This window comes from Ranitomeya imitator, chromosome 1 (genome assembly GCF_032444005.1).
Source record: "Ranitomeya imitator isolate aRanImi1 chromosome 1, aRanImi1.pri, whole genome shotgun sequence".
Classification (NCBI taxonomy): Eukaryota; Metazoa; Chordata; class Amphibia; order Anura; family Dendrobatidae; genus Ranitomeya; species Ranitomeya imitator.
Genome location: NC_091282.1, coordinates 251,972,583 through 251,997,949, shown reverse-complemented (window position 1 = coordinate 251,997,949; position 25,367 = coordinate 251,972,583). Strand labels below are relative to the sequence as shown.

General features: G+C 44.6%; 1 protein-coding gene across 7 annotated transcripts in view; it reads left to right on the top strand.

Annotated features, from left to right (window-relative positions):
- CLIP1 (CAP-Gly domain containing linker protein 1) overlaps window positions 1-25,367 on the top strand; it is a 145,767-nt gene that overhangs the window by 34,881 nt on the left and 85,519 nt on the right. For all 7 annotated transcript variants that reach the window (XM_069755622.1, XM_069755615.1, XM_069755603.1 and 4 more), the window contains exons 3-6: window positions 10,160-10,704; window positions 13,898-14,022; window positions 15,670-15,895; window positions 17,117-17,314. In XM_069755622.1, the coding sequence (XP_069611723.1) occupies window positions 10,160-10,704; window positions 13,898-14,022; window positions 15,670-15,895; window positions 17,117-17,314 (1,094 nt within the window). The remainder of the gene's footprint in view (window positions 1-10,159; window positions 10,705-13,897; window positions 14,023-15,669; window positions 15,896-17,116; window positions 17,315-25,367) is intronic.

The window sequence follows — 25,367 nt, the reverse complement described above, 5'->3', positions numbered from 1 at the left end:
TCGGCCGGATCTTCTATCTCAAGGGCCGATCTACCACCAGAACTCAGGGGTCCTACGTTTGACGGCCTGGCCGTTGAATCTTGGGTTTTAACTCAGGCAGGGTTTTCTCAAAAAGTAGCTGATACCATGATCAGTGCACGTAAGCCCATCTCGGCCAGGATTTACTATCACACTTGGAAGGTTTTCCTTTCCTGGTGTAGATTGCGCGGGCTGCCTCCTCTGCGTTTTTCCATTCCTAACATTCTAGCCTTCCTTCAAGCAGGCCTTGATTCTGGGCTTGCTCCAAGTACCCTTAAAAGGCAGATTTCGGCTTTATCTGTCCTTTTTCAGCGCAAGATTGCTACTAATCGTCAGGTCAGGATTTTTTTCCAGGGAGTCGCTCATAAGGTCCCTCCTTATAAGACTCCTTTGGAAGCTTGGGACCTTAATCTGGTCTTAAGGGCTTTACAGAACGCTCCTTTTGAGCCCCTGCAAGATGTTTCTTTGATGTTTCTTTCCTGGAAAGTTGTATTTTTAGTGGCTATAACATCCATTAGATGGGTATCGGAGCTGGCAGCTCTTTCTTGTCGTCCCCCTTTTCTGCAATTTCATCAGGACAAGGTAGTTCTCAGACCGGCACCGTCATTTTTGCCAAAGGTTGTTTCATCTTTTCACATCAATGAAGATATTGTTCTGCCCTCTTTTTGTCCGGCACCTACGCACCGTGTAGAAAAAGCTCTCCATACGTTGGATCTGGTGAGGGCTCTGAGGAGGTATATTTCCCGTACGGCTCCTTTTCGCCAGACAGATGCTCTATTTGTCCTTCCGCAGGGTCGCAGGAGGGGATGCGCTGCTTCAAAATCTACCCTGGCCAGGTGGATAAGGGCGACCATTCAGGAGGCTTATCGCACCATGGGCATGACGGTTCCGGCCGAAATCAAGGCTCATTCAACAAGAGCGGTGGGGGCTTCCTGGGCCGTTCGGCACCAGGCCTCAGCAGAACAGGTTTGCAAAGCTGCGACCTGGTCTAGTCTGCATACGTTTGTCAAACATTATAATGTCCACTCCCAGACTTCTGCAGATGCAAGTCTGGGTAGAAGGATTCTTCAAGCGGCAGTGGCGCATTTATAGACAACCATCATCTGGATGTCTTTGACTGGTGAGTTATTTTTCCCACCCAGGGACTGCTTTAGGACATCCCACAGTCCTGTGTCCCCCAATGAGGCGAAGGAGAAATAGGGATTTTTGTGTTACTCACCGTAAAATCCTTTTCTCCGAGACGCTCATTGGGGGACACAACTCCCTCCCTGGTAGCCTTATGGCTGCTTTGGTTATATCTGATTACATTAGTCAGTAGGATCTTTTCTAGACATAAAGTTTCTGTATTTATGCTGTTACATTATTTTTTTGTGTTTTGTTCTCCTACTGCTTTTTGCACCAAACTGGAGTCTCTGGTAGCCGGTGTCAGGGTGTATACGATGGAGGAGGAGCTAACTTTTTTTCAAGTTTACTTAGTGTCAGCCTCCTGGCGGCAGAAGCATACACCCACAGTCCTGTGTCCCCCAATGAGCGTCTCGGAGAAAAGGATTATACGGTGAGTAACACAAAAATCCCTATTTTCTTATGCTGGTTCCGTTTTTTTCCCATAGAGTTGTATTAGCGCCGGATTGTGCCTGAAGGACATGCGTTTCATCCGTTTTGTGCCGGATCCGTCCCTTCAGGCTTTTTTGCCGGACACAAAAAAAAGTCTCCTGCAACGTTTTTTGTGTCTGGCGAAAAAGCCTGAAGGGACGTTTGCGGCAATAAACGCATGGAACGGATATGTGAATTAACGTTTCCGGCGACCAAATCCGTTTTTTTACACATTGAGCATGCCCAGAAGCTTTGTTTTCGAGTCTGGCATAGAAAATTAATCTCGCTCTCTCTCGCTCTCTCTCGCTCTCTCTCGCTCTCTCACTCTCTCACCATGCGCAGTACAGAGAGCCGGATCCAGCTAAAAAACGGATTAGGTACATCAGTTTTTCACAATTTACGGATCCGTTTTTTTAAGCAAATTTGCCGGATTTCGCCTGAAACCTAAAACCTGATGTGTGAAAGCAGCCTAAGTTGAAAACCAAACAAGAAGAAAACAAGAACTCTACTTTCCTCCCCTGACACTTCTTTGGCGTTCCTGCTAGTCTCCGGCCATAAAGTGTCATCACAATAATGTGGTGATTGCCACAGAAGTGCAAAAAAAAAAAAAAATCCACGCATGCCATACCAACACCTAATATAAAGGGAGTGGATACCCGAATAAATAACCAAAGTAGAATTATACAAAGGCAGTCCTACATATAAACTCTGTAGTCTACAAAGTACAGTTAGAGAACGCTGAAAAAAAAAAAAGATTATATATATATATATATCACCGCATATACTCGAGTATAAGCCGAAACCCCCCCCCTCCCCCCTTAATTTTGCCACAAAAAAACTGGGAAAACTTATTGAGTCGATTATAAGCCTAGGGTAGGAATTGCAGCAGCTACTGGTGAATTTCAAAAATAAAAATAGATGCTCCAATACCGTTCATTATTGCCCCATAAGATGCTCCATATTAAGCTGTGCCACATATAATGCTCCATATTGTTCATTATTGCCCCATAGATGCTCCATATAAAGCTGTGCCATATATAATGCTCCATACTGTTCATTATTGCCCCATATATGTGCCATATAAAACTGTGCCATATAGTGCTCTGCACCGTTCATTGTTGCCCCATAGATGTGCCATAGAAAACTGTGCTACCGGTATATATAATGCTGCGGCTGCTGCAATAAAAAATTTTTTTTAAAAATGCCATACTCGCCTCTCTTGCTTGCAGCTCCTCAGCGTCCCGTCCCGGCGTCTCTCCACACTGACTGTTCAGGCAGAGGGCGGCGCGCACACTATACGTCATCGCACCCTCTGACCTGCACAGTAAGAGCCAGAGGACGGGAAGATGGAGCGGCGCCCGGTGTGTGGAACGTGGACAGGTGAATATGTAATACTTACCTGCTCCCGGCGTCCCGCTCCTTCTCCCGGACAGCTGGTCTTCGGGTGCCGCAGCTTCTTCCTCTGTCAGCGGTCACTGGCACCGCTCATTAGAGGAATGAATATGCGGCTCCACCCCTGTGGGAGTGGAGGCCATGTTCATAAGTTTAATGTGCGGTCCCACGTGACCGCTAAACAGGGGAAGAGCTGCAGCACCGAAGACCGTGGGACGGGCGGGGGGGCCCCAGGAGCATCGGGAGCAGGCAAGTATGTCTCAGACCTCTCTCCCCCTCACCCGCGACCCCACTGCCGACCGTGACTCGAGTATAAGCCGAGGGGCACTTTCAGCCCCAAAATATATATATATGTGTGTGTGTGTGTGTATATATGTGTACACACACACACACACACACACACACACACACACACACACACACACACACACACACACACACACACACACACACACACACACACATATATATATATATATACACACACACACACATATATATACACACACACACACACACACACACACACACACACACACACACACACACACACACACACACACACACACACATTAAAAATAATAATGGTGAAAAAAAGGTTATTCTCACACTCCGACGTGTGTCCTGTCCTCTGCAGTGCAAGCGGCAGGTTTCGGTTCCAAAGGTGCTATGCGAGAGGGACCTTCCATGACGTCACGTGACCGCGACGTCATCATAGGCCCTGCGCTCATACCAATCCTGGGACCGGAAGCTGCCACGTGCACCGCACACAGGCGACAGGACTACAAGGGGCCCTCGGAGGGTATATGTTTCTTTTTTATTTTTTAACCTGTTGCATACGTAGCTGGGCAATATACTAGGTAGCTGGGCAATATACTACGTGGACATGCATATTCTAGAATACCCGATGCGTTAGAATCGGGCCACCATCTAGTGTATATGCATGTATATGTATGAATATCCATATTGAATCAGGAGCCCCATGTAATGCTCCATAAAGTTTATGATGGGCCCCATAAGATGCTCCATATTAACATATTCCCCATATAATCCTGCATAAAGGTTAATAATGGCCCCATAAGATGCTCCATAGACACATTTGCCCAATATAATGCTGCACAAATGCTGATTATGGCCCCATAAGATGCTCCATAAAGATATTTGCCCCATATACCGTAATGCTCCACAAACGTTAGTTATGGCCCCATACAGACACTTGCCCTATGTAGTGCTGCACAAACGTTATGGCCTCATAAGATGCTCCATACAGACACTTGCCCCATTTGCTGTTGCTGCAATAAAACAAAAAAAAAATCACATACTCGCCTCTCCGTCGCTCAGGCACCCGACACTTTCAGTATTCATCTCCAGCGTCTTCTGCACTGATGTTCAGGCAGGATGTTATGGCCCCATATAGTGCTGCACAAATGTTATGGCCCCATATAGTGCTGCACAAACGTTATGGCCCCATAGATGCTCCATACAAACACTTGCCCCATTTGCTGTTGCTGCGATAAAAAAAAAAATCACATACTCACCTCTCCATCGCTCAGGCACCCAGCACTTTAAATAGTTACCTGCTCCTTGTTTCGGCGCCACTCCATCTTCAGCACTGACGTTCAGCAGAGGGCGCGCACTAATCACGTCACTGTGCTTTCTGACCTGAGCGTCACTGCTGAAGACAGAGCGACACCCGGAACGAAGAAAGGTGACTATCGCGCAGCGCTCCCCCTCCCCCTTCCCGATATACTCACCTGGCGCTGTGCAGGTCCCTGCTTCCCCGACGCCGCAGCTTCTTCCTGTAGTGAGCGGTCACAGTTACCGCTCATTACAGTAATTAATATGCGGTTCAACCTCTATGGGAGGTGGAGCCACATATTCATTACTGTAATGAGCGGTACCGTGTGACCGCTGCTGCTGCCGGCGTCGGGGAAGCCAGGGACCTGCAGGGACCGCGCCAGGACCAGGTGAGTATAATTTCACAGCCCCCGCTCCCCCTCCCTTGCCGACCCCTGTGTATGACTCGAGTATAAGCCGAGAGGGGGACTTTCAGCCCAAAAAAGTGGGCTGAAAATCTTGGCTTATACTCGAGTATATACGGTAACTAACTACTTTTCTAACATTTCAATTAAAAGTTCCCTACTGATCCCTCTCTACTGACTTCTGTCTGGGGGAGTGGGGTGTGTGTTTTTTTTTTGTTTTTTTTTCTATTTTCATTTTTCTTTATTTCCATTGATGTTTTGGTAACCCAGCCGGCACTTGGGATTCTCAAACGGGATGTCATCAGGAGGCTGGTGCTGCGATTGGTGTCCCAGCTTCTGTCACCACCCAGAAACGAATTGCCATTAGTCACCCGTTTCAGGATCTGGTCTAGTTATTGCTATATTAACCCCTTAAGCCCCGAGGGTGGTTTGCACGTTAATGACCGGGCCAATTTTTACAATTCTGACCACTGTCCCTTTATGAGGTTATAACTCTGGAACGCTTCAACGGATCTTGGCGATTCTGACATGGTTTTCTCGTGACATATTGTACTTCATTTTAGTGGTAACATTTATTCGATATAACTTGCGTTTATTTGTGAAAAAAACGGAAATTTGGCGAAAATTTAGAAAATTTCGCAATTTTCCAACTTTAAATTTTTATGCCCTTAAATCACAGAGATATGTCACGCAAAATACTTAATAAGTAACATTTCCCACATGTCTACTTTACATCAGCACAATTTTGGAACCAAAATTTTTTTTTGTTAGGGAGTTATAAGGGTTAAAAGTTGACCAGCAATTTCTCATTTTTACAACACCATTTTTTTTTAGGGACCACATCTCATTTGATGTCATTTTGAGGGGTCTATATGATAGAAAATACCCAAGTGTGACACCATTCTAAAAACTGCACCCCTCAAGGTGCTCAAAACCACATTCAAGAAGTTTATTAACCCTTCAGGAATTTTTGGAATGTTTAAATAAAAATGAATATTTAACTTTTTTTCACACAAAATTTATTTCAGCTCCAATTTATTTTATTTTACCAAGGGTAACAGGATAAAATGGATGCCAAACATTGTTGTACAATCTGTACTGAGTACGCTGATACCCCATATGTGGGGGTAAACCACTGTTTGGGCGCATGGCAGAGCTCGGAAGGAAAGGAGCGCCATTTGACTTTTCAATGCAAAATTGACTGGAATTGAGATGGGACGCCATGTTGCGTTTGGAGAGCCCCTCGTGCCTAAACATTGAAACCCCCCACAAGTGACACCATTTTGGAAAGTAGACACCCTAAGGAACTTATCTAGAGGTGTGGTGAGCACTTTGACCCAACAAGTGCTTCACAGAAGTTTATAATGCAGAGCCGTAAAAATAAAAAATCATATTTTTTCACAAAAATAATCTTTTCGCCCCCAATTTTTTATTTTCCCAAGGGTAAGAGAAGAAATTAGACCACAAAAGTTGTTGTGCAATTTGTCCTGAGTGCGACGATACCCCATATGTGGGGGTAAACCACTTTTTGGGTGCATAGCAGAGCTCGGAAGGGAAGGAGCGCCATTTGACTTTTCAATGCAAAATTGACTGGAATTAAGATGGGACGCCATGTTGGTTTGGAGAGCCCCTGATGTGCCTAAACATTAAAACCCCCCACAAGTGACACCATTTTGGAAACTAGACCCCCTAAGGAACTTATCTAGATGTGTTTTGAGAGCTTTGAACCCCCAAGTGTTTCACTACAGTTTATAACGCAGAGCCGTTAAAATAATTTTTTTTTTTTTCGCAAAAATTATTTTTTAGCCCCCAGTTTTGTATTTTCACAAGGGTAACAGAATAAATTGGACCCCAAAAGTTGTTGTCCAATTTGTCCTGAGTACGCTGATACCCCATATGTGGGGGGGAACCATTGTTTGGGGGCGCATGGCAGAGCTCGGAAGGGAAGGAGCGCCATTTGGAATGCAGACTTAGATGGATTGGTCTGCAGGAGTCACGTTGCATTTGCAGAGCCCCTGATGTACCCAAACAGTACAAACCCCCCACAACTGACCCCATATTAGAAACTAGACCTCCCAAGGAACTTATCTAGATGTGTTGTGAGAACTTTGAACCCCTAAGTGTTTCACTACAGTTTATAACGCAGAACCGTGAAAATAAAAATTCTTTTTTTTTTTTTTCACAAAAATGATTTTTTAGCCCCCAGCTTTGTATTTTTACAAGGGTAACAAAATAAATTGGACCCCAAAAGTTGTTGTTCAATTTGTCCTGAGTACGCTGATACCCCATATGTGGGGGGGAACCACTGTTTGGGCGCATGGCAGAGCTCGGAAGGGAAGGAGCGCCATTTGGAATGCAGACTTAGATGGATTGGTCTGCAGGTGTCACTTTGCATTTGCAGAGCCCCTGATGTACCCAAACAGTAGAAACCACCCACAAGTGACCTCATATTGGAAACTAGACCTCCCACGGAACTTATCTAGATGTGTTGTGAAAACTTTGAACCCCCAAGTGTTTCACTACAGTTTACAACGCAGAGCCGTGAAAATAAAAAATCCTTTTTTTTCCCACAAAAATGATTTTTAGCCCCCCAAATTTTTATTTTCCCAAGGATAACAAGAGAACTTGGACCCAAAAAGTTGTTGTCCAATTTGTCTCGAGTACGATGATACCCCATATGTTGGGGTAAACCCCTGTTTGGGCGCACGGGAGAGCTCGGAAGTGAAGGAGCACTGTTTTTACTTTTTCAATGCAGAATTGGCTGGAATTGAGATCGGACGCCATGTCGCGTTTGGAGAGCCCCTGATGTGCCTAAACAGTGGAAACCCCCCAATTATAAATGAAACCCTAATCCAAACGCACCCCTAACCCTAATCCCAACTGTAACCCTAACCACACACCTAACCCTGACACACCCCTAATTCTAATCCCAACCCTAATCCCAACCGTTAATGTAATCCAAACCCTAACCCTAGCCCTAACCCTAATGGGAAAATGGAAATAAATACATTTTTTTTAATTTTATTATTTTTCCCTAAGGCTAGGTTCACATTGCGTTAGGGAAATCCGTTTAGCACTAGCGGATTGCGCTAACGCAATGTCTTTTTAGGTGTCGTGTTTAGTGGTCGCGTTAACGTCCCCGCTCTGGAAGATCGGGGATCGGATCTCGGGCGCGCCGAGGCCACAAAAGAATGGCACCTTGCTAGCGCGAGCCGAAAATGGCACGCTCTAGCGATGCGCTACACCCGAAAATCACATTGCTGTCAATGGTTGTGCTAACGGACCCGTTGCACGGCGTTAATTGTGACATTTTCGCCGTGCAACGCTGTCCGTTAGCGTTAACCCATTAACGCAATGTGAACCTAGCCTAACTAAGGGGGTGATGAAGAGGGGTTTGATTTACTTTTATAGCGTTTTTTATATCGGATTTTTATGATTGGCAGCCGTCACACACTAAAAGACGCTTTTTATAGCAAAAAAGTTTTTGCGTCTCCACATTTTGAGACCTATAATTTTTCCATACTTTGGTCCACAGAGTCATGCGGGGTCTTGTTTTTTGCGGGACGAGTTGACGTTTTTATCGGTTACATTTTCGGACACGTGACAGTTTTTGATCGCTTTTTATTCCGATTTTTTGTGAGGCAGAATGACCAAAAACCAGCTATTCATGAATTTCTTTTGGGGGAGGCGTTTATACCGTTCCGCGTTTGGTAAAATTGATGAAGCAGTTTTATTCTTCGGGTCAGTACGATTACAGCGATACCTCATTTATATCATTTTTTTTATGTTTTGGCGCTTTTATACGATAAAAGCTATTTTATAGAAAAAATAATTATTTTGGCATCGCTTTATTCTGAGGACTATAACTTTTTTATTTTTTTGGTTATGATGCTATATGGCGGCTCGTTTTTTGCGGGACAAGATGACGTTTTCAGAGGTACCATGGTTATTTATATCCGTCTTTTTGATCGCGTGTTATTCCACTTTTTGTTCAGCGTTATGATAATAAAGCGTTGTTTTTTGACTCGTTTTTTTTTTTTTTTTTCTTACGGTGTTCACTGAAGGGGTTAACTAGTGGGCCAGTTTTATAGGTCGGGTCGTTACGGACGCGGCAATACTAAATATGTGTACTTTTATTGTTTTTTTTTTTTTCTAGGTAAAGAAATGTATTTATGGGAATATTTTTTTTTTTCTGCTTTATTTAGGAATTTTTTTTTTTTTTTTTTTTTTTTACAAGTGTGGAAATTTTTTTTTTTTTACTTTTTCACTTTGTCCCAGGGGGGGACATCACAGATCACCGATCTGACAGTGTGCACAGCACTCTGTTAGATCGGTGATCTGACATACAGCCGGGCAGGATTAGAGCTGCAGCTGCAGCCTGATCCTGACCCGGAAATACTCCCTGCAGGACCCGGATGCAGCCCGGCGGCCATTTTGGATCCGGGGACTGCAGGGAGAAGACGCTCGGTACACGGTGAGTACATCACCGTGTACCGATCGTCTCAGGGAAGCCCGCAGGGAGCCCCCTCCCTGCGCGATGCTTCCCTGCACCGCCGGCACACCGCGATCATCTTTGATCGCGGTGTGCCGGGGGTTAATGTGCCGGGAGCGGTCCATGACCGCTCCTGGCACATAGTGCCGGATGTCAGCTGCGATAGGCAGCTGACACCCGGCCACGATCGGCCGCGCTCCCCTCGTGAGCGCGGCCGATCGCATATGACGTACTATCCCGTCACTGGGAATTAAGTCCCAGGTCACCTGGACGGTATAGTACGTCATATGGGATTAAGGGGTTAAGCATGTGAGTTGTCATTTCTGATCACCAATCACTAAACTATATTCCTTTAGCTGATCCTGATAGCTGACACATGGCCCCGCCGCTGTATGTCGGGCTGTTGGAGTTTTGATGGCGGGCAGAGGTCAAGTATGCGCTGCCCTTGTATAACTGACAAATGAAATCATAATGGATATGTGTAAGAATTCCAGATCTAGTTACTGCTGCACACTCTATTCTATGTGATTTGAAGTGTGATGTTCATAAAATCATTTTATGTATTAAATCATCTTGTTGGCAGTAGTGTAATAAAACGTAAAAAATGCTACAAGAAAAAGCAAAGCCTGATAATGTGCACACACAGTATTGTTGATATTTATTTATTTTTTTTAATTTGCAGTTACTTCCACAAAACCGGTAGAAAAGGCAGCGAGTGCACCAGCTGTAGAAGCGCCTGAAGGGTTTGTGGATGATTTTCGAGTAGGAGAGCATGTTTGGGTTAATGGTAATAAACCGGGGTTCATTCAGTTTCTTGGAGAGACTCAGTTTGCTCCTGGACAGTGGGCGGGGATTGTTTTGGACGAATCAATTGGTAAAAACGATGGATCTGTTGGCGGTGTTCGTTATTTCCAATGTGAAGCCTTAAGGGGAATTTTTACAAGGCCTTCAAAGTTGTCACGGAAACCATTGGAAGATGAAACCAATGGTGACCAAACTGCATCAAGAGCTACCTCACCAACATCTATGTCTTCTTCAAATGTTGTGTCTTCTATGCCAGCATCCATGGCAACTCCTCTAAAAAGTACTACAACCTCCAAGGAATATAATACCCCTGCACAATTAAGTAACCTCACCCGAACCACAAGTGAATCTATATCAAATCTTTCTGAGGCTGGGTCAGTCAAAAAAGGAGAGCGAGAGCTCAAGCTGGGGGATAGAGTTTTGGTAAGTTTTTTTTTTTTTTTATTATTATTTTTCTTAGCTTCTAAACTACCTTATTTCTCAGCTTTTTAAATTTATGTAAGGCTTACAGACATTTGGTTATCACATTATAACAGGGTATCCCTTAAATGTCTGAGAGAAGTGGGTACCACCTTTGGGCTGCACACCCTACCGTATATATTCGAATATAAGCCATCCTAAGTATAAGCCAAGACCCCTAATTTTGCCACACAAAACTGGGAAAACATAATGACTCGAGTATAAGCCTAGGGTGGGAAATGCAGCAGCTACTGGTAAATTTCAAAAATAAAAAGATACCAATAAAAGTAAAATTAATTGAGACATCAGTAGGTTTAGTGTTTTTGAATATCTGTATTGAATCAGGAGCCCCATATAATGCTCCATACAAAATACACCCCATATAATTCTCCATAAAGTTTGTTGGGCCCCATAAGATGCTCCATAGAAACATTTGCCCCATACAATGCAACATAAAGGTTGATTATGGCCCCACTAGATGGTGGCCCGATTCTAACGCATCGGGTATTCTAGAATATGTATTTATGTATGTATATAGCAGCCACATAGTGTATATATCACAGGCCACGTAGTATATAGGAGCCATGTAGTATATAGCAGACAAATACTATCTTGCCTGTGCTATATACTGTGTGGCTGCTATATACATACATATTGTAGAATACCCGATGCGTTAATACAGGCCACGCATAGGCAGCATCAATAGTAAAAAGTTGGGGACACACAGGGTTAATAGCAGCGGTTACGGAGTGCGTTACCCGCGGCATAACGCGGTCCGTTACTACCGGCATTAACTCTGTGTGAGCGATGACCGGAGGGGAGTATGCGGGCGCCGTGCACGGACTGCGGGGAGTAAGGAGCGGCCATTTTCTTCCGGACTGTGCCCGTCGCTGATTGGTGGTGGCTGTTTTGCCGTGACCAATCAGCGACTTGGATTTCCATGACAGACAGAGGCCGCGACCAATGAATATCCGTGACAGAAAGACAGACAGCAGGACAGACAGAAAGACGGAAGTGACCTTTAGACAATTATATAGTAGACTAGATGGTGGCCCGATTCTAACGCATCGGGTATTCTAGAATATGTATGTCCACGTAGTATATTGGCCAGCCACGTAGTATATTGGCCAGCCACGTAGTATATTGGCCAGCCACGTAGTTCATGTAGTTTATTGCCCAGTCACATAGTATATTGCCCAGCTACGCACAGAGCCACGTAGTATACAGCAGAGCCACATAGTATACAGCACAGCGCCACGTAGTAGACAGCACAGAGCCACGTAGTATGCACCATATCCCTGTCCGGTCCCAAGAGTGCATTGCGGTCTCGCAAGACCGTACGTCATCATCTCGCGAGACAGCAATGCATGCAGTGGTCACCGAGACGTCGCACGGAGCGGAAAAGGCCGGTTCCTGCTCCGGGGAGCCACCGGAGGGTGAGTATGTAACTATTTTTTATTATTTTTAACATTAGATAGTTTTACTATTCATGCTGCATAGGCAGCATGAATAGTAAAAAGGTGGTCACACAGGGTTAATAGCAGCGTTAACTGAGTGCGTTGCACCGCGGTCAACGCTGCCATTAACCCTGTGTGAGCGCTGACAGGAGGGGAGTATGCGGACGCCGGGCACGGACTACAGGGAGGAAGGAGCGGCCATTTTTTTCCGGACTGTGGCCGTCGCTGATTGGTCGCGGCAGCTATGACAGGCAGCTGCCGAGACCAATCAGCGAATGAATAACCGTGACAGAAGGACAGACAGACGGAAGTGACCCTTAGACAATTATATAGTAGAGAAGGTGCTCCATAGAAACATTTGCCCCATATGCTGCTGCAGCGATTAAAAAAGAAAAAATGACACTCCCTTCTCGTCGCTCAGGCCCCTGACACTTGCGATATTCACCTGTCCCCGTTCCACCGCCGGGCCCCGCAGAGCACAGCCAGAGGACATGGAAGACGGAGCCTGGCGGTGGAACGGGGACAGGTGAATATCATGCAATGCTCACCCTCCCCTTCATACTCGCCCTCCTGGCGCAGTTCCTGGCAGCTTGTCTGTTGTGATGGTCTCCGGGCGCCGGCAGATTGTTCCTGTGTTAAGCGGTCAGTGATGCCGCTCATTAATGAATATGCGCTCCACGTCTATGGGAGTGGAGTCGCGTCCATATTCGTTACTTTATTGAGCGGTACCATGTGACCGCTGAACACAGGAAGAATTGGCGGCGCCCGGAGACCATCGGAGAAGCAGGGACCGCGCCGGGAGCAGGTGAGTATGTGACAGCTGCCACTCCTGCCGCTCCCCCGCCGACCCCCTGGGACAATGACTCGAGTATAAGCAGAGAAGGGGCACTTTCAGCCTAAAAGAATGGGCTGAGAATCTCAGCTTATACTAGAATGTATATGGTGTGTGAAGAATGACCACCTGATCCTAGTGGAAAAATAAGGTGAAGATATAACTACACATTCACTTTAACCTGCGTTTGAGATATTTATGGTGTATGTGTTTTCCCCCTTTAAGACCCGGGAAATTTTTCATTTTTGCCCTTTCATTTACTTTGTTCCAAGACCCATAACATTTTTTTTTTATATGTCCACCCACATAGCCTCTTTCCCCACCCACCTCCAGCCTCCTGTTAGTGATTGACAGTTCACACTTCTATGCCCGAGATCTCTCGCAAGCGCTGTTATTCCCAGGGGAGGCGCATGCACCATAAGGACCATATTTTGTTCAAACGTCCTACTATTGGTCTGAACATGAGCCTACAACTGGAATGATGGCATTTATTTGGGATGTCAGACCGGATAACTGGGGTGGGACCTTACAGAAAAGAGTTACATGCCAGGAGCCCATCAGTGGGCAGGGAAAAAGTGAGAGAGGCTGGAGAGCCGTTAGTGCCACACCTATGCACAGTTTGTGTGTAGCATTGTAGCTCGGCACCATGCAGTTGAGTGGAGCTGATTGCTGCATGAGACATAACCAAAAGGCAGGTGCTGTGCTGTTTTTGCAATGAACCAGTCATGGTTTTTGTTATCCTTGTTGACTCCTTTTTAAGCATTGCTCACATTGGTTTGTTGCTCTGTGCTGGCCAGTCTATCACTGGGGTTTTGTGGGGGGCACTAAATGTGTTGTTTCTACTTAATAGTTCTTACTTAATTTTTAGGTAAGCGGTTCAAAAGCTGGAGTTATACGGTTTCTGGGGGAGACAGATTTTGCCAAAGGAGAGTGGTGTGGCGTAGAACTAGATGAACCTCTAGGGAAAAATGATGGTGCAGTAGCTGGCACAAGGTAAGTTACACAAGCAAAGCCTAAAGCTGATCATATACTTAGAAATAATGTTTGCATAAACCTGGAATGGCCAATGATCTTGTGTATTTTGGCCACTTGACTGTTCCCATACAACAGATATTCAGGGGAAGGGTGAGCAAGATTGATGGTTAGATTTCAATATGCCATATATGTTGTTCCTACAGGCGACAAGCTGCTACCAGACAGGTTTTTCACCTGCCTCTTACTTTCTTAGGCCATGTTCACACCATCCTTTTTTTCATGCGGAAACGCCGCGATTTTCCCGCTGCTGGTCCGCAGCTGTTTTCCATGCAGGGTACATTACAATGAACCCTATGGAAAACAGGAACTGCTGTGCCCACATTGTGGAAAATCGCGAAAAAAGCTGCACTGAATTGCCGCGGTAAAAAAGAAGTACCATGTCACTTCTTTTTGCGGAACTGCAGCGGTTCTGCACCCATAGACCTCCATTGTGAGGTCAAACCCGCAGTAAAACCCGCAGATGAAAAATATCTGCGGGTTTTACTGCGGTTTGTGGTGCAGAACCGCTGCAGTGTGGCTGCCCCCCCGTGCCCTAATCTCCCCCCCTTATACTTACCCGGCCTCCCGGTGTCCGTCCAGCCGTCTTCTCCCTGGGCACCGCCATCTTGTAAAATGGCGGGCGCATGCGCAGTGCGCCCGCCGAATCTGCCGGCAGATTAGTTCCAAAGTGCATTTTGATCACTGAGATAGGTTATATCTCAGTGATCAAAATAAAAAAAATAGTAAATGACCCCCCCCCCTTTGTCACCCCCATAGGTAGGGACAATAAAAAAATTAAGAATTTTTTTTTTTTTTTTCCCACTAAGGTTAGAATAGGGGTAGGGGTAGGGTTAGGGTATTTTCAGCCATTTTAACCCTAAAAAACCTAGAAAACACACAGACTCTGCATAGAAAACTGCATCAAAAAACGCATCAAAAAAGCACCAAAAAAAGGACCTACGTTTTCTGCCAAGAGCTGCGGTTTTTAGTCCTGAAAAAAAAGGAGGGAAATCAGGAACGTGTGAACATACCCTTATAATGTTTCACCTACTTTTCCTATCTTAATCCTGAAGTCTTGTCATTCTCTCACTGGTCACTGAGCCTTACGATAAACTGACACTTTCAATTCTGTCTATATGACTTCTCAGCAGTCATCTCATTAGAATTCTATGCCAGCTAGTATTTGGGCCAATTCCTGATGTAAATTATTGAACGTTTTCTTTGTGGGGGATGCTTTGTTCCTCCTGATAATCCTCACCCACTTTTTTTTTAAAAGTTTCTGAAAACGGCAGAAAACAGGAGTAGTAGCTTTAGCTGCAAAAAAATGGCATTCACCAAAAACTGCAGTAAAGCCAATGAAAAATTTCCCACGTGTTACCACTACAACTTTGGATCCATTTGTCATCAATCCCTGTGATCTATTAATTAAAACTAATCCAGTGTTTTGTTTTTCTCCTTAGTACTGAATCCTAAAAATTATATCCACCTGATAATGCAGTGTTAGAAGCAACCATTTTTTATTTTATAGACCCTCATTTTTCTTGACCTTGTGGATGAATGTGTTTTGGAGCTGGTACCTACATTTAAGAAAAATACCACATATTATGTCGTCTTTATTTTATTTAGGTATTTTCAGTGTCAGCCGAAGTATGGCTTGTTTGCACCTGTACATAAGGTTACACGGATCGGTTTTCCATCAACTACACCAGCTAAGGCGAAAACCACCGTAAGAAAAGTACCCGTAACTCCTACAACACCAGCATCCCTAAAACGCAGTCCAAGTGCATCCTCTATAAGCTCCATGAGCTCAATTTCATCATCAGTGAGCAACAAACCAAGTCGCACTGGACTGGTAAGTGGGGGGGAAACAGTTATTTTATTATCCAAACCTAAGCATATTACTAGCCTAGGATATGTTATGACTTGATAATCAGTGGAGTTATACTTCTGAGACTCACACCAGTTCTGAGAATGAAGGGGCTACAACACGGATTTAAGTCTTTTATTTGCACAGCAGCAATTCTAGCCACTCACTGTGCAGTGGAACTGCAGCGCCATGGAATTGAATGGGGTCAGCTGTGGTTTTCTACATGGCTGAGTGTCCAGAAGGAGCACTGTGAAGAGCCATAGCACGCCACCAAGTCACCTATTGATTCTAGAGTTATCACTTTATGGGAATACTTCTTTAAAAGGGTTGTCCGGAATTTTATATTGATGGGCATAACCTTAGGGTAAGTCATCAATATCTGATCGTTGGGGGTGTGACACCCGGCACTCCCACCGATTAGCTGTACCTTGTGCCAGCGGCAGCCGGATAGTCTTAGTTTCCGAACTACACAGCACTAGTGATGAGCGAGTGTACTCGTTCGGGTTTTCCCGAGCACGCTCAGGTGACCTCAGAGTATTTGACTGCTCGGAGATTTAGTTTTCATCGCAGCAGCTGAATGATTTACAGCTACTAGCCTGCTTGATTACATGTGGGGATTCCCTAGCAACCAGGCAACACCCACATGTACTCAGCCTGGCTACTAGCTGTAAATCATTCAGCTGCGAAGATGAAAACGAAATCTCCGAGCAGTCATAAATACTTGGAGGTCACCCGAGCGTGCTTGGGAAAACCCGAGCAACGAGTACACTTGCTCATCACTACACAGCACCTTTTTGTTAACGGTATAGTGGTTGCAGCTGGGTACTACTGCACATCCGCCCCCTATTTGATTCAATAGGGGGCAGATATGCAGAACCCTTCCGCGGCCACTATGCAGTAGATGGAACTGTGCTGAGCAGCTCCCCAATCTGTACATGCAGTGTTGCACCTGCACCGTTCAGATATTGATAACTTCTCTTAAGGATAGGCCATCTTTATAAAGTCCCCAACAACCAATTTAACACACTTCTTTTGGAAATGAACAATTTTTGTCATTTGTTATAAAGCATTCCAGTTGGTCCTTTTTTTTTTTTTTGTTGTAATTTTTTTTTTTTTTTTTGGGTGCAACTTTTTACGTATGTTTTACTCTTTATAAATTGATTCTGGTAACCTTAATCTATTACTTTTTGTACTTAAAATATACAGTTAACAGAAACCTCCTCAAGATATGCAAGAAAAATATCCGGTACCACAGCTCTCCAGGAGGCTCTGAAAGAGAAGCAGCAACATATAGAGCAGCTTCTGGCTGAAAGGGACATGGAGAGGGCTGAAGTGGCTAAAGCTACTAGCCATGTTGGAGAAGTGGAGCAGGAGTTAGCTGTAATACGAGATGGACATGACCAGGTATCATTTCTTCAATGCACTTAGTGGCAGCTGCATTTGTCAAGAGTGTGTTTATCCTCTTTAAGGAGTTTAAGTATATAATACTGATCTTCAATTAGGTGCTGCTTTCACCGGATTCAGAGGGTTGAACGTGATGTTAAAGTGAACAGAGAATGAGAATATAATTAGGATATTTTATGGATTAATCATATGCACGGTATATAATGTGAGTGGTTTCTAGAGCGCTTGTAATCTTTCTAATGTTTGGAGTTAAAAAAGGTAATACAATAGAGTTGATTTTACTCAAACTAGCATGTTGACAATTGTGTATACAATACGTATGCAATATTGGTTTATGAAAAAAGCTATATATCTTGGTACCGTGTTAGCCAGTAGATAGAAAAATATTTAGAATTGAGAGTCCTCAGTGGTTGATACCTTTTAATGGCTAACTGAAAAGATGGTTGCTATCTTTTCAGTTAGCCATTAAAAGGTATCAACCACTGAGGACTCTCAATTCTAAATATTTTTCTATGAAAAAAAGCTTCATTTATGGCTTATAACAATCTTTCACTATCGCTCCACAATACTCAGAATGATCTGAACACTTACCATATTTTGGAGACAGATCCTCTTTTTAAGCAGGTTATGTTTATAGGTGAACTCACTGTTATTTTAAATGGTAATCAATTTATGAGGGGTATTCAAAGACCGACAAGCTTGCACACCAAAAATACCCTACTTTAAATTTGTTTTATTAGTAAAAATTACACCCCCATCACAGTGAAAATAGCACCTATATGTTAAAGACATACACTATAAAATGCATATGGATAAGGAATCCTTGTGATGTCACTGTAAAATGTAATTCCACCTATACCAGCCAAGAAAAATAATGCAATCTCTACCAATAAAGGTCTATAGAAGTCAGATTCAAGCTTGTAAAAATAGATCAGGTAGAAGCCCTATAGAACCGTAGATCTGTGTTTAATTCACAAGGGTATAAAATATGTGTTAAGGGTACAGAAATGTGAATGGTGTCTTTAATTTGTTGAACTGTATAATTGTCCTCCACCTAGGAGTACACCCGCTTGTGGTGCACCATGGGTCAGATCCATGTCATCAAGCAGGCCCACAAATTGAGCCTGCATTACTACTGGCAGATGATGGCTGTGTTATTCAGCCATCAACTATCTTTAACAGCATTGAGTTCAGTAGAGCTTCATTTCTCATGCTGCTAACTCCTTAAATGCTGCTGTCAATCACTGATGGCGGCATTAACAATGTGTCATTCCAAGTGCCAATCACCTTCTCCTTTCCTACGAACATATTTCCTACCATATATCCATAGAAGTAGAAAAAGGTACTCGCCTTAAGTTTAAAATACAACCTTTAATCCACATACAAAACATGTAGACAAGCACAGGCAATAGCCATAATCCCCAAATCAACACTTTTTTTCTACTTCTATGGATACTATTTGCTTGATTGTGCTTTGCTTGATATTGTATATTATATCCAGAGTGGGATTAAATGTATTGGAGTGGTTCCTAAATGTATTGAGTTTTTTTTTTTTTTTTCTTCTTCCTCGTTCTAACTATATTGTATGAAATATTTGGTATGCCTACATCTATAAAAGTCTGGCCTATCAAAATATAAATACAAAATTAATTTGATCTGTAAACAGCATAATGTGGAAAAAATAATGCGCGAATTGCGTTTTTTCTGTCGCCACAATACTGCAAAAAATTCCACTGGGGATCAAAATATTGTATCTTCCCAAATGATATAAAGAAAAACATCAGTTTAGGTGCAAAAAACAAGTTTGCAGAGCTCCGTTGACCAAAAGATGAAAACTTTAAAAAGTTACATTTTTTTCTACAAATTTTTCCATTTGTTTTTCCATCACCTAAAAAATAACAATTTTTTTTACCATGTATATACTCGTGTATAAGCTGACCCGAGTATAAGCCAAGGCACCTAATTTTGCCACGAAAAACTGGGAAAGCGTATTGACTTGAGTATAAGCCGGGTATGCATTGCCCCCTCATCCCTATCCTGGGATGCATTGCCCCCTCATCCCTATCCTGGGATGCATTGCCCCCTCATCCCTATCCTGGGATGCATTGCCCCCTCATCCCTATCCTGGGATGCATTGCCCCCTCATCCCTATCCTGGGATGAATTGTCCCCTCATCCCTGTCCTGGGATGAATTGTCCCCTCATCCCTGTCCTGGGAAGCATTGTCGTCTCATCCCTTTCGTCGGATGCATTGTCCCCTCATCCCCTATCCTGGGATGCATGGCCCCCTCATCCCCTATCCTGGGATGCATGGCATCCTCATCCCCATCTTTGTATCTTGTATTCTTGGCCATCTCCTCTCCATCCTTGTATGCATGGTTCCTCCCTGTCCTGGTATGCATGGCCTCCTTGAGAGAAGCATAAACACACAAAAAAAGAAACCTCCTGCTTACCTTCCCTGCACGCCCTCGCAGCATCTTGTTCCAGTGCCAGCAGCTCCAGTGGCCGGGCGATCACGTTTCCCCGCTCATTAAGGGAATGAATGTTCACTGCACTCCATGCCTATGGGGGTGGAGAGAGGTGAATATTCATAACTCTTTAAGTAGCCCCTGTGATCGCCCAGCAGCTGCTGGAAGCTACAGCTGACACTGTGCGCGCTATAAGAGACATGAATATTCACTGTCGGTGCAGTGAATATTCATTTCTCTTTAGCGGCAGGCACAGGAGGACTTAACCGCAGCTGCCGGTTCCTGCCTCCTGTGACCTGCTGCTTTGCCGCTCAACCTCCCCTGCCATCATCTGGGACAATGGCTTGAGCCGAGGGGGGTGGGAAGGGGGGGCGTTTTCAGCACACAAAAAAAAAGTGCTGAAAAACTCGGCTAATACTTGAGTATATACGGTAATATGTATAATTTACACGCACGAGTTTGGTATCGCTGTACGCGTTCTGAACTGTGGAATTCTGTTGCCAATGAACAACTATAAAATGGCATTTTTGGGGGGCAATTTTACCAGACTTGGAATCTTTTTTTGTTTTTTTTATGTTGTCATTCAAAACCTCGTCTGGTAGACCATTCACCTTTATTTAAAACAACATTTCTCCTTCGCCTCATTGGGGGACACAGACCGTGGGTGTATGCTGCTGCCACTAGGAGGCTGACACTAAGTAATACAAAGAAAGTTAGCTCCTCCCCTGCAGTATACACCCTCCTGCTGGCTCTCGGCTAACCAGTTCTTGCTCAGTGTCTGTAGGAGGCACACGGGTCTGGTTCAGACCCCAACGTTTTTATTTTACTTTTTACTTTTCTGTAAATTTTTATTTTTTAACCCCTTCATGACCCAGCCTATTTTGACCTTAATGACCTGGCCGTTTTTTGCAATTTTGACCAGTGTCCCTTTATGAGGTAACTCGGGAACGCTTCAACGGATCCTAGCGGTTCTGAGATTGTTTTTTCGTGACATATTGGGCTTCATGTTAGTGGTAAATTTAGGTCAATAAATTCTGTGTTTATTTGTGATAAAAACGGAAATTTGGCGTAAATTTTGAAAATTTCGCAATTTTCACATTTTGAATTTTTATTCTGTTAACCCCTTACCGGCATCGGACGTACTATACCGTCCGATGCCGGCTCCCCTGCTTTGATGCAGGGCTCCGCGGTGAGCCCGCACCAAAGCCGGGACATGTCAGCTGTTTTGAACAGCTGACATGTGCCCGTAATAGGCGCGGGCAGAATCGCGATCTGCCCGCACCTATTAACTAGTTAAATGCCGCTGTCAAACGCAGACAGCGGCATTTAACTACCGCTTCCGGCCGGGCGTCCGGAAATGACGTCATCGCCGACCCCCGTCACATGATCGGGGGTCGGCGATGCTTGTATATTGTAACCATAGAGGTCCTTGAGACCTCTATGGTTACTGATTGCCCGTCGCTGTGAGCGCCACCCTGTGGTCGGCGCTCACAGCACACGTGCAATTCTGCTACATAGCAGCGATCAGCAGATCGCTGCTATGTAGCAGAGCCGATCGGGTTGTGCCTGCTTCTAGCCTCTCATGGAGGCTATTGAAGCATGGCAAAAGTTAAAAAAAAAAAAAGTTTAAAAAAAATGTGAAAAAAATAAAAAAAACATAAAAGTTTAAATCACCCCCCTTTCGCCCCAATCAAAATAAATCAATAAAAAAAAATCAAATCTACGCATATTTGGTATCGCCGCGCTCAGAATCGCCCGATCTATCAAATAAAAAAAAGTATTAACCTGATCGCTAAACAGCGTAGCGGGAAAAAAACTCGAAACGCCAGAATTAAGTTTTTTTGGTCGCCGCGACATTGCATTAAAATGCAATAACGGGCGATCAAAAGAACGTATCTGCACCGAAATGCTATCATTAAAAACGTCATCTCGGCACGCAAAAAATAAGCCCTCAACCAACCCCAGAGCACGAAAAATGGAGACGCTACGAGTATCGGAAAATGGCGCAATTTTTTTTTTTTTTTTTTTTTTTTAGCAAAGTTTGGAATTTTTTTTCACCACTTAGATAAAAAATAACCTAGTCATGTTCGGTGTCTATGAACTCGTAATGACCTGGAGAATCAAACTGGCAGGTCATTTTTAGCATTTAGTGAACCTAGCAAAAAAGCCAAACAAAAAACCAATGTGGGATTGCACTTTTTTTGCAATTTCACCGCACTTGGAATTTTTTTCCCGTTTTCTAGTACACGACATGCTAAAACCAATGATGTCGTTCAAAAGTACAACTCGTCCCGCAAAAAATAAGCCCTCACATGGCCAAATTGACGGAAAAATAAAAAAGTTATGGCTCTGGGAAGGAGGGGAGCGAAAAACGAACACGGAAAAACGAAAAATCCCCCGGTCATGAAGGGGTTAAACCAGAGAGTTATGTGACACAAAATAGTTAATAAATAACATTTCCCACATGTCTACTTTACATCAGCACAATTTTGGAAACAAATTTTTTTTTTTGCTAGGAAGTTATAAGGGTTAAAATTTGACCAGCGATTTCTCATTTTTACAACAAAATTTACAAAACCTTTTTTTTTTTTTTTTTTTAGGGACCCCCTCACATTTGAAGTCAGTTTGAGGGGTCTAAAAACTGCACCCCTCAAGGTGCTCAAAACCACATTCAAGAAGTTTATTAACCCTTCAGGTGCTTCACAGCAGCAGAAGCAACATGGAAGGAAAAAATGAACATTTAACTTTAGTCACAAAAATGATCTTTTAGCAACAAATTTTTTATTTTCCCAATGGTAAAAGGAGAAACTGAACCACGAAAGTTGTTGTCCAATTTGTCCTGAGTACGCTGATACCTCATATGTGGGGGTAAACCACTGGGCGCAGGGCTTGGAAGGGAAGGAGCGCCATTTGACTTTTTGAATGAAAAATTGGCTCCACTTTAGCGGACACCATGTCGCGTTTGGAGAGCCCCTGTGTGCCTAAACATTGGAGCTCCCCCACAAGTGACCCCATTTTGGAAACTGGACCCCCCAAGGAACATATCTAGATGCCTAGTGAGCACTTTAAACCCTCAGGTGCTTCACAAATTGATCCGTAAAAATGAAAAAGTACTTTTTTATCACAAAAACTTCTTTTCGCCTCAATTTTTTCATTTTCACATGGGCAATAGGATAAAATGGAACCTAAAATTTGTTGGGCAATTTCTCCCGAGTACGCCGATACCTCATGTGGGGGTAAACCACTGTTTGGGCAGAAGGGAAGTAGTGACTTTTGAAATGCAGACTTTGATGGAATGGTCTGCGGGTGTCACGTTGCGTTTGCAGAGCCCCTGGTGTGCCTAAACAGTAGAAACCCCCCACAAGTGACCCCATTTTGGAAACTAGACCCCCCCCCCCCAAGGAACTTATCTAGATATGTGGTGAGAACTTGGGGGTTCAAAGTGCTTCACAGATGTTTACAACGCAGAGCCGTGAAAATAAAAAATCATTTTTCTTTCCTCAAAAATGATGTTTTAGCAAGCAATTTTTTATTTTCGCAAGGGTAACAGGAGAAATTTGACCCCAGTAATTGTTGCGCAGTTTGTCCTGAGTACACTGATACCCCATATGTGGGGGTAAACCCCTGTTTGGGCACACGTCGGGGCTCGGAAGTGAGGGAGCACCATTTGACTTTTTGAATACAAGATTGGCTGGAATCAATGGTGGCGCCATGTTGCGTTTGGAGACCCCTGATGTGCCTAAACAGTGGAAACCCCTCAATTCTACCTCCAACACTAACCCCAACACACCCCTAACCCTAATCCCAACTGTAGCCATAACCCTAATCACAACCCTAGCCACAACCCTAATTCCAACCCTAACCCTAAGGCTATGTGCCCACATTGCGGATTCGTGTGAGATTTTTCCGCACCATTTTTGAAAAATCCGCGGGTAAAAGGCACTACGTTTTTTACCTGCGGATTTACCGCGGATTTCCAGTGTTTTTTGTGCGGATTTCACCTGCGGATTCCTATTGAGGAACAGGTGTAAAACGCTGCGGAATCTTCACTAAGCATTAACATGCTGCGGAAAATACAACGCAGCGTTTCCGCGCTGTATTTTCCGCACCATGGGCACAGCGGATTTGGTTTTCCATAGGCTTATATGGTACTGTAAACGTGATGGAACACTGCTGCGAATCCGCAGCGGCCAATCCGCTGCGGATCCGCAGCCAAATCCGCACCGTGTGCACATAGCCTAATTCTAAAGGTATGTGCACACGCTGCGGAAAACACTGCGGATCCGCAGCAGTTTCCCATGAGTTTACAGTTCAATGTAAACCTATGGGAAACAAAAATCGCTGTACACATGCTGCAGAAAAACTGCACGGAAGCGCAGCGGTTTACATTCCGCAGCATGTCACTTCTTTCTGAGGATTCCGCAGCGGTTTTACAACTGCTCCAATAGAAAACCGCAGTTGTAAAACCGCAGTGAAATGCGCAGAAAAACCGCGGTAAATCCGCAGCGGTTTAGCACTGCGGATTTATCAAATCCGCTGCGGAAAAATCCGCAGAGGACCAGAATACATGTGCACATATCGAAACCCTAATTCTAACCCCAACCTTAGTGGGAAAAAAAAAAATTCTTTATTTTATTATTGTCCCTATCTATGGGGGTGACAAAGGGGGGTGGGGGGGGTCATTTATGATTTTTTTTTTATTTTGATCACTGTGATAGGTTATATCTCAGTGATCAAAATGCACTTTGTAACGAATCTGCCGGCCGGCAGATTCGGCGGGCGCACTGCGCATGCGCCCGCCATTTTGGAAGATGGCGGCGCCCATGGAGAAGACGGACGGACTCCGGGAGGATCGGTAAGTATGATGGGGTGGGGGGGAGCATGGTGGGGTTGATCGGAGTGCAGGGGGGCTGGATCGGAGTGCACGGGGGGGGGGGGGGGGACAAGAGCACGGGGGGAACGGAGCATAGGACGGAGGGGAGCGGGGCAGTGTGCAGGACTGATCGGTGGCTTGGGGGGGGGGGGGGGCACATCAGTGTTTCCAGCCATGACCAATGATATTGCAGCATCGGCCATGGCTGGATTGTAATATTTCACCAGTTATAATAGGTGAAATATTACAAATCGCTCTGATTGGCAGTTTCACTTTCAACAGCCAATCAGAGCGATCGTAGCCACGGGCTGTACTACCACTCCCCCTGTCCCTGCAGATCGGGTGAAATTGGAGTTAACCCTTTCACCCGATCTGCAGGGACGCGATCTTTCCATGACGCCACATAGGCGTCATGGGTCGGATTGGCACCGAGTTTCATGACGCCTACGTGGCGTCAAAGGTCGGGAAGGGGTTAATTTAATGGAGTGAAGGGGGCGACGGATTCCTTTCTAGGGTCCGCTCCCCCGAACCATCAACAGGCGAGTAAACCTCCCCGTACCTCTCCTGCGATGACTGGGGCACGCCTAATCTACACTAGGGCGACGGTTCCTATACGGTCCCGATCTCCCCCCCTGTAAGATGGCGAGCCCATAGAGTATACCTCTTATGTGCATCTCCCGGGCTCCACTGCACTCAAGCCCTCACTTGTTGGT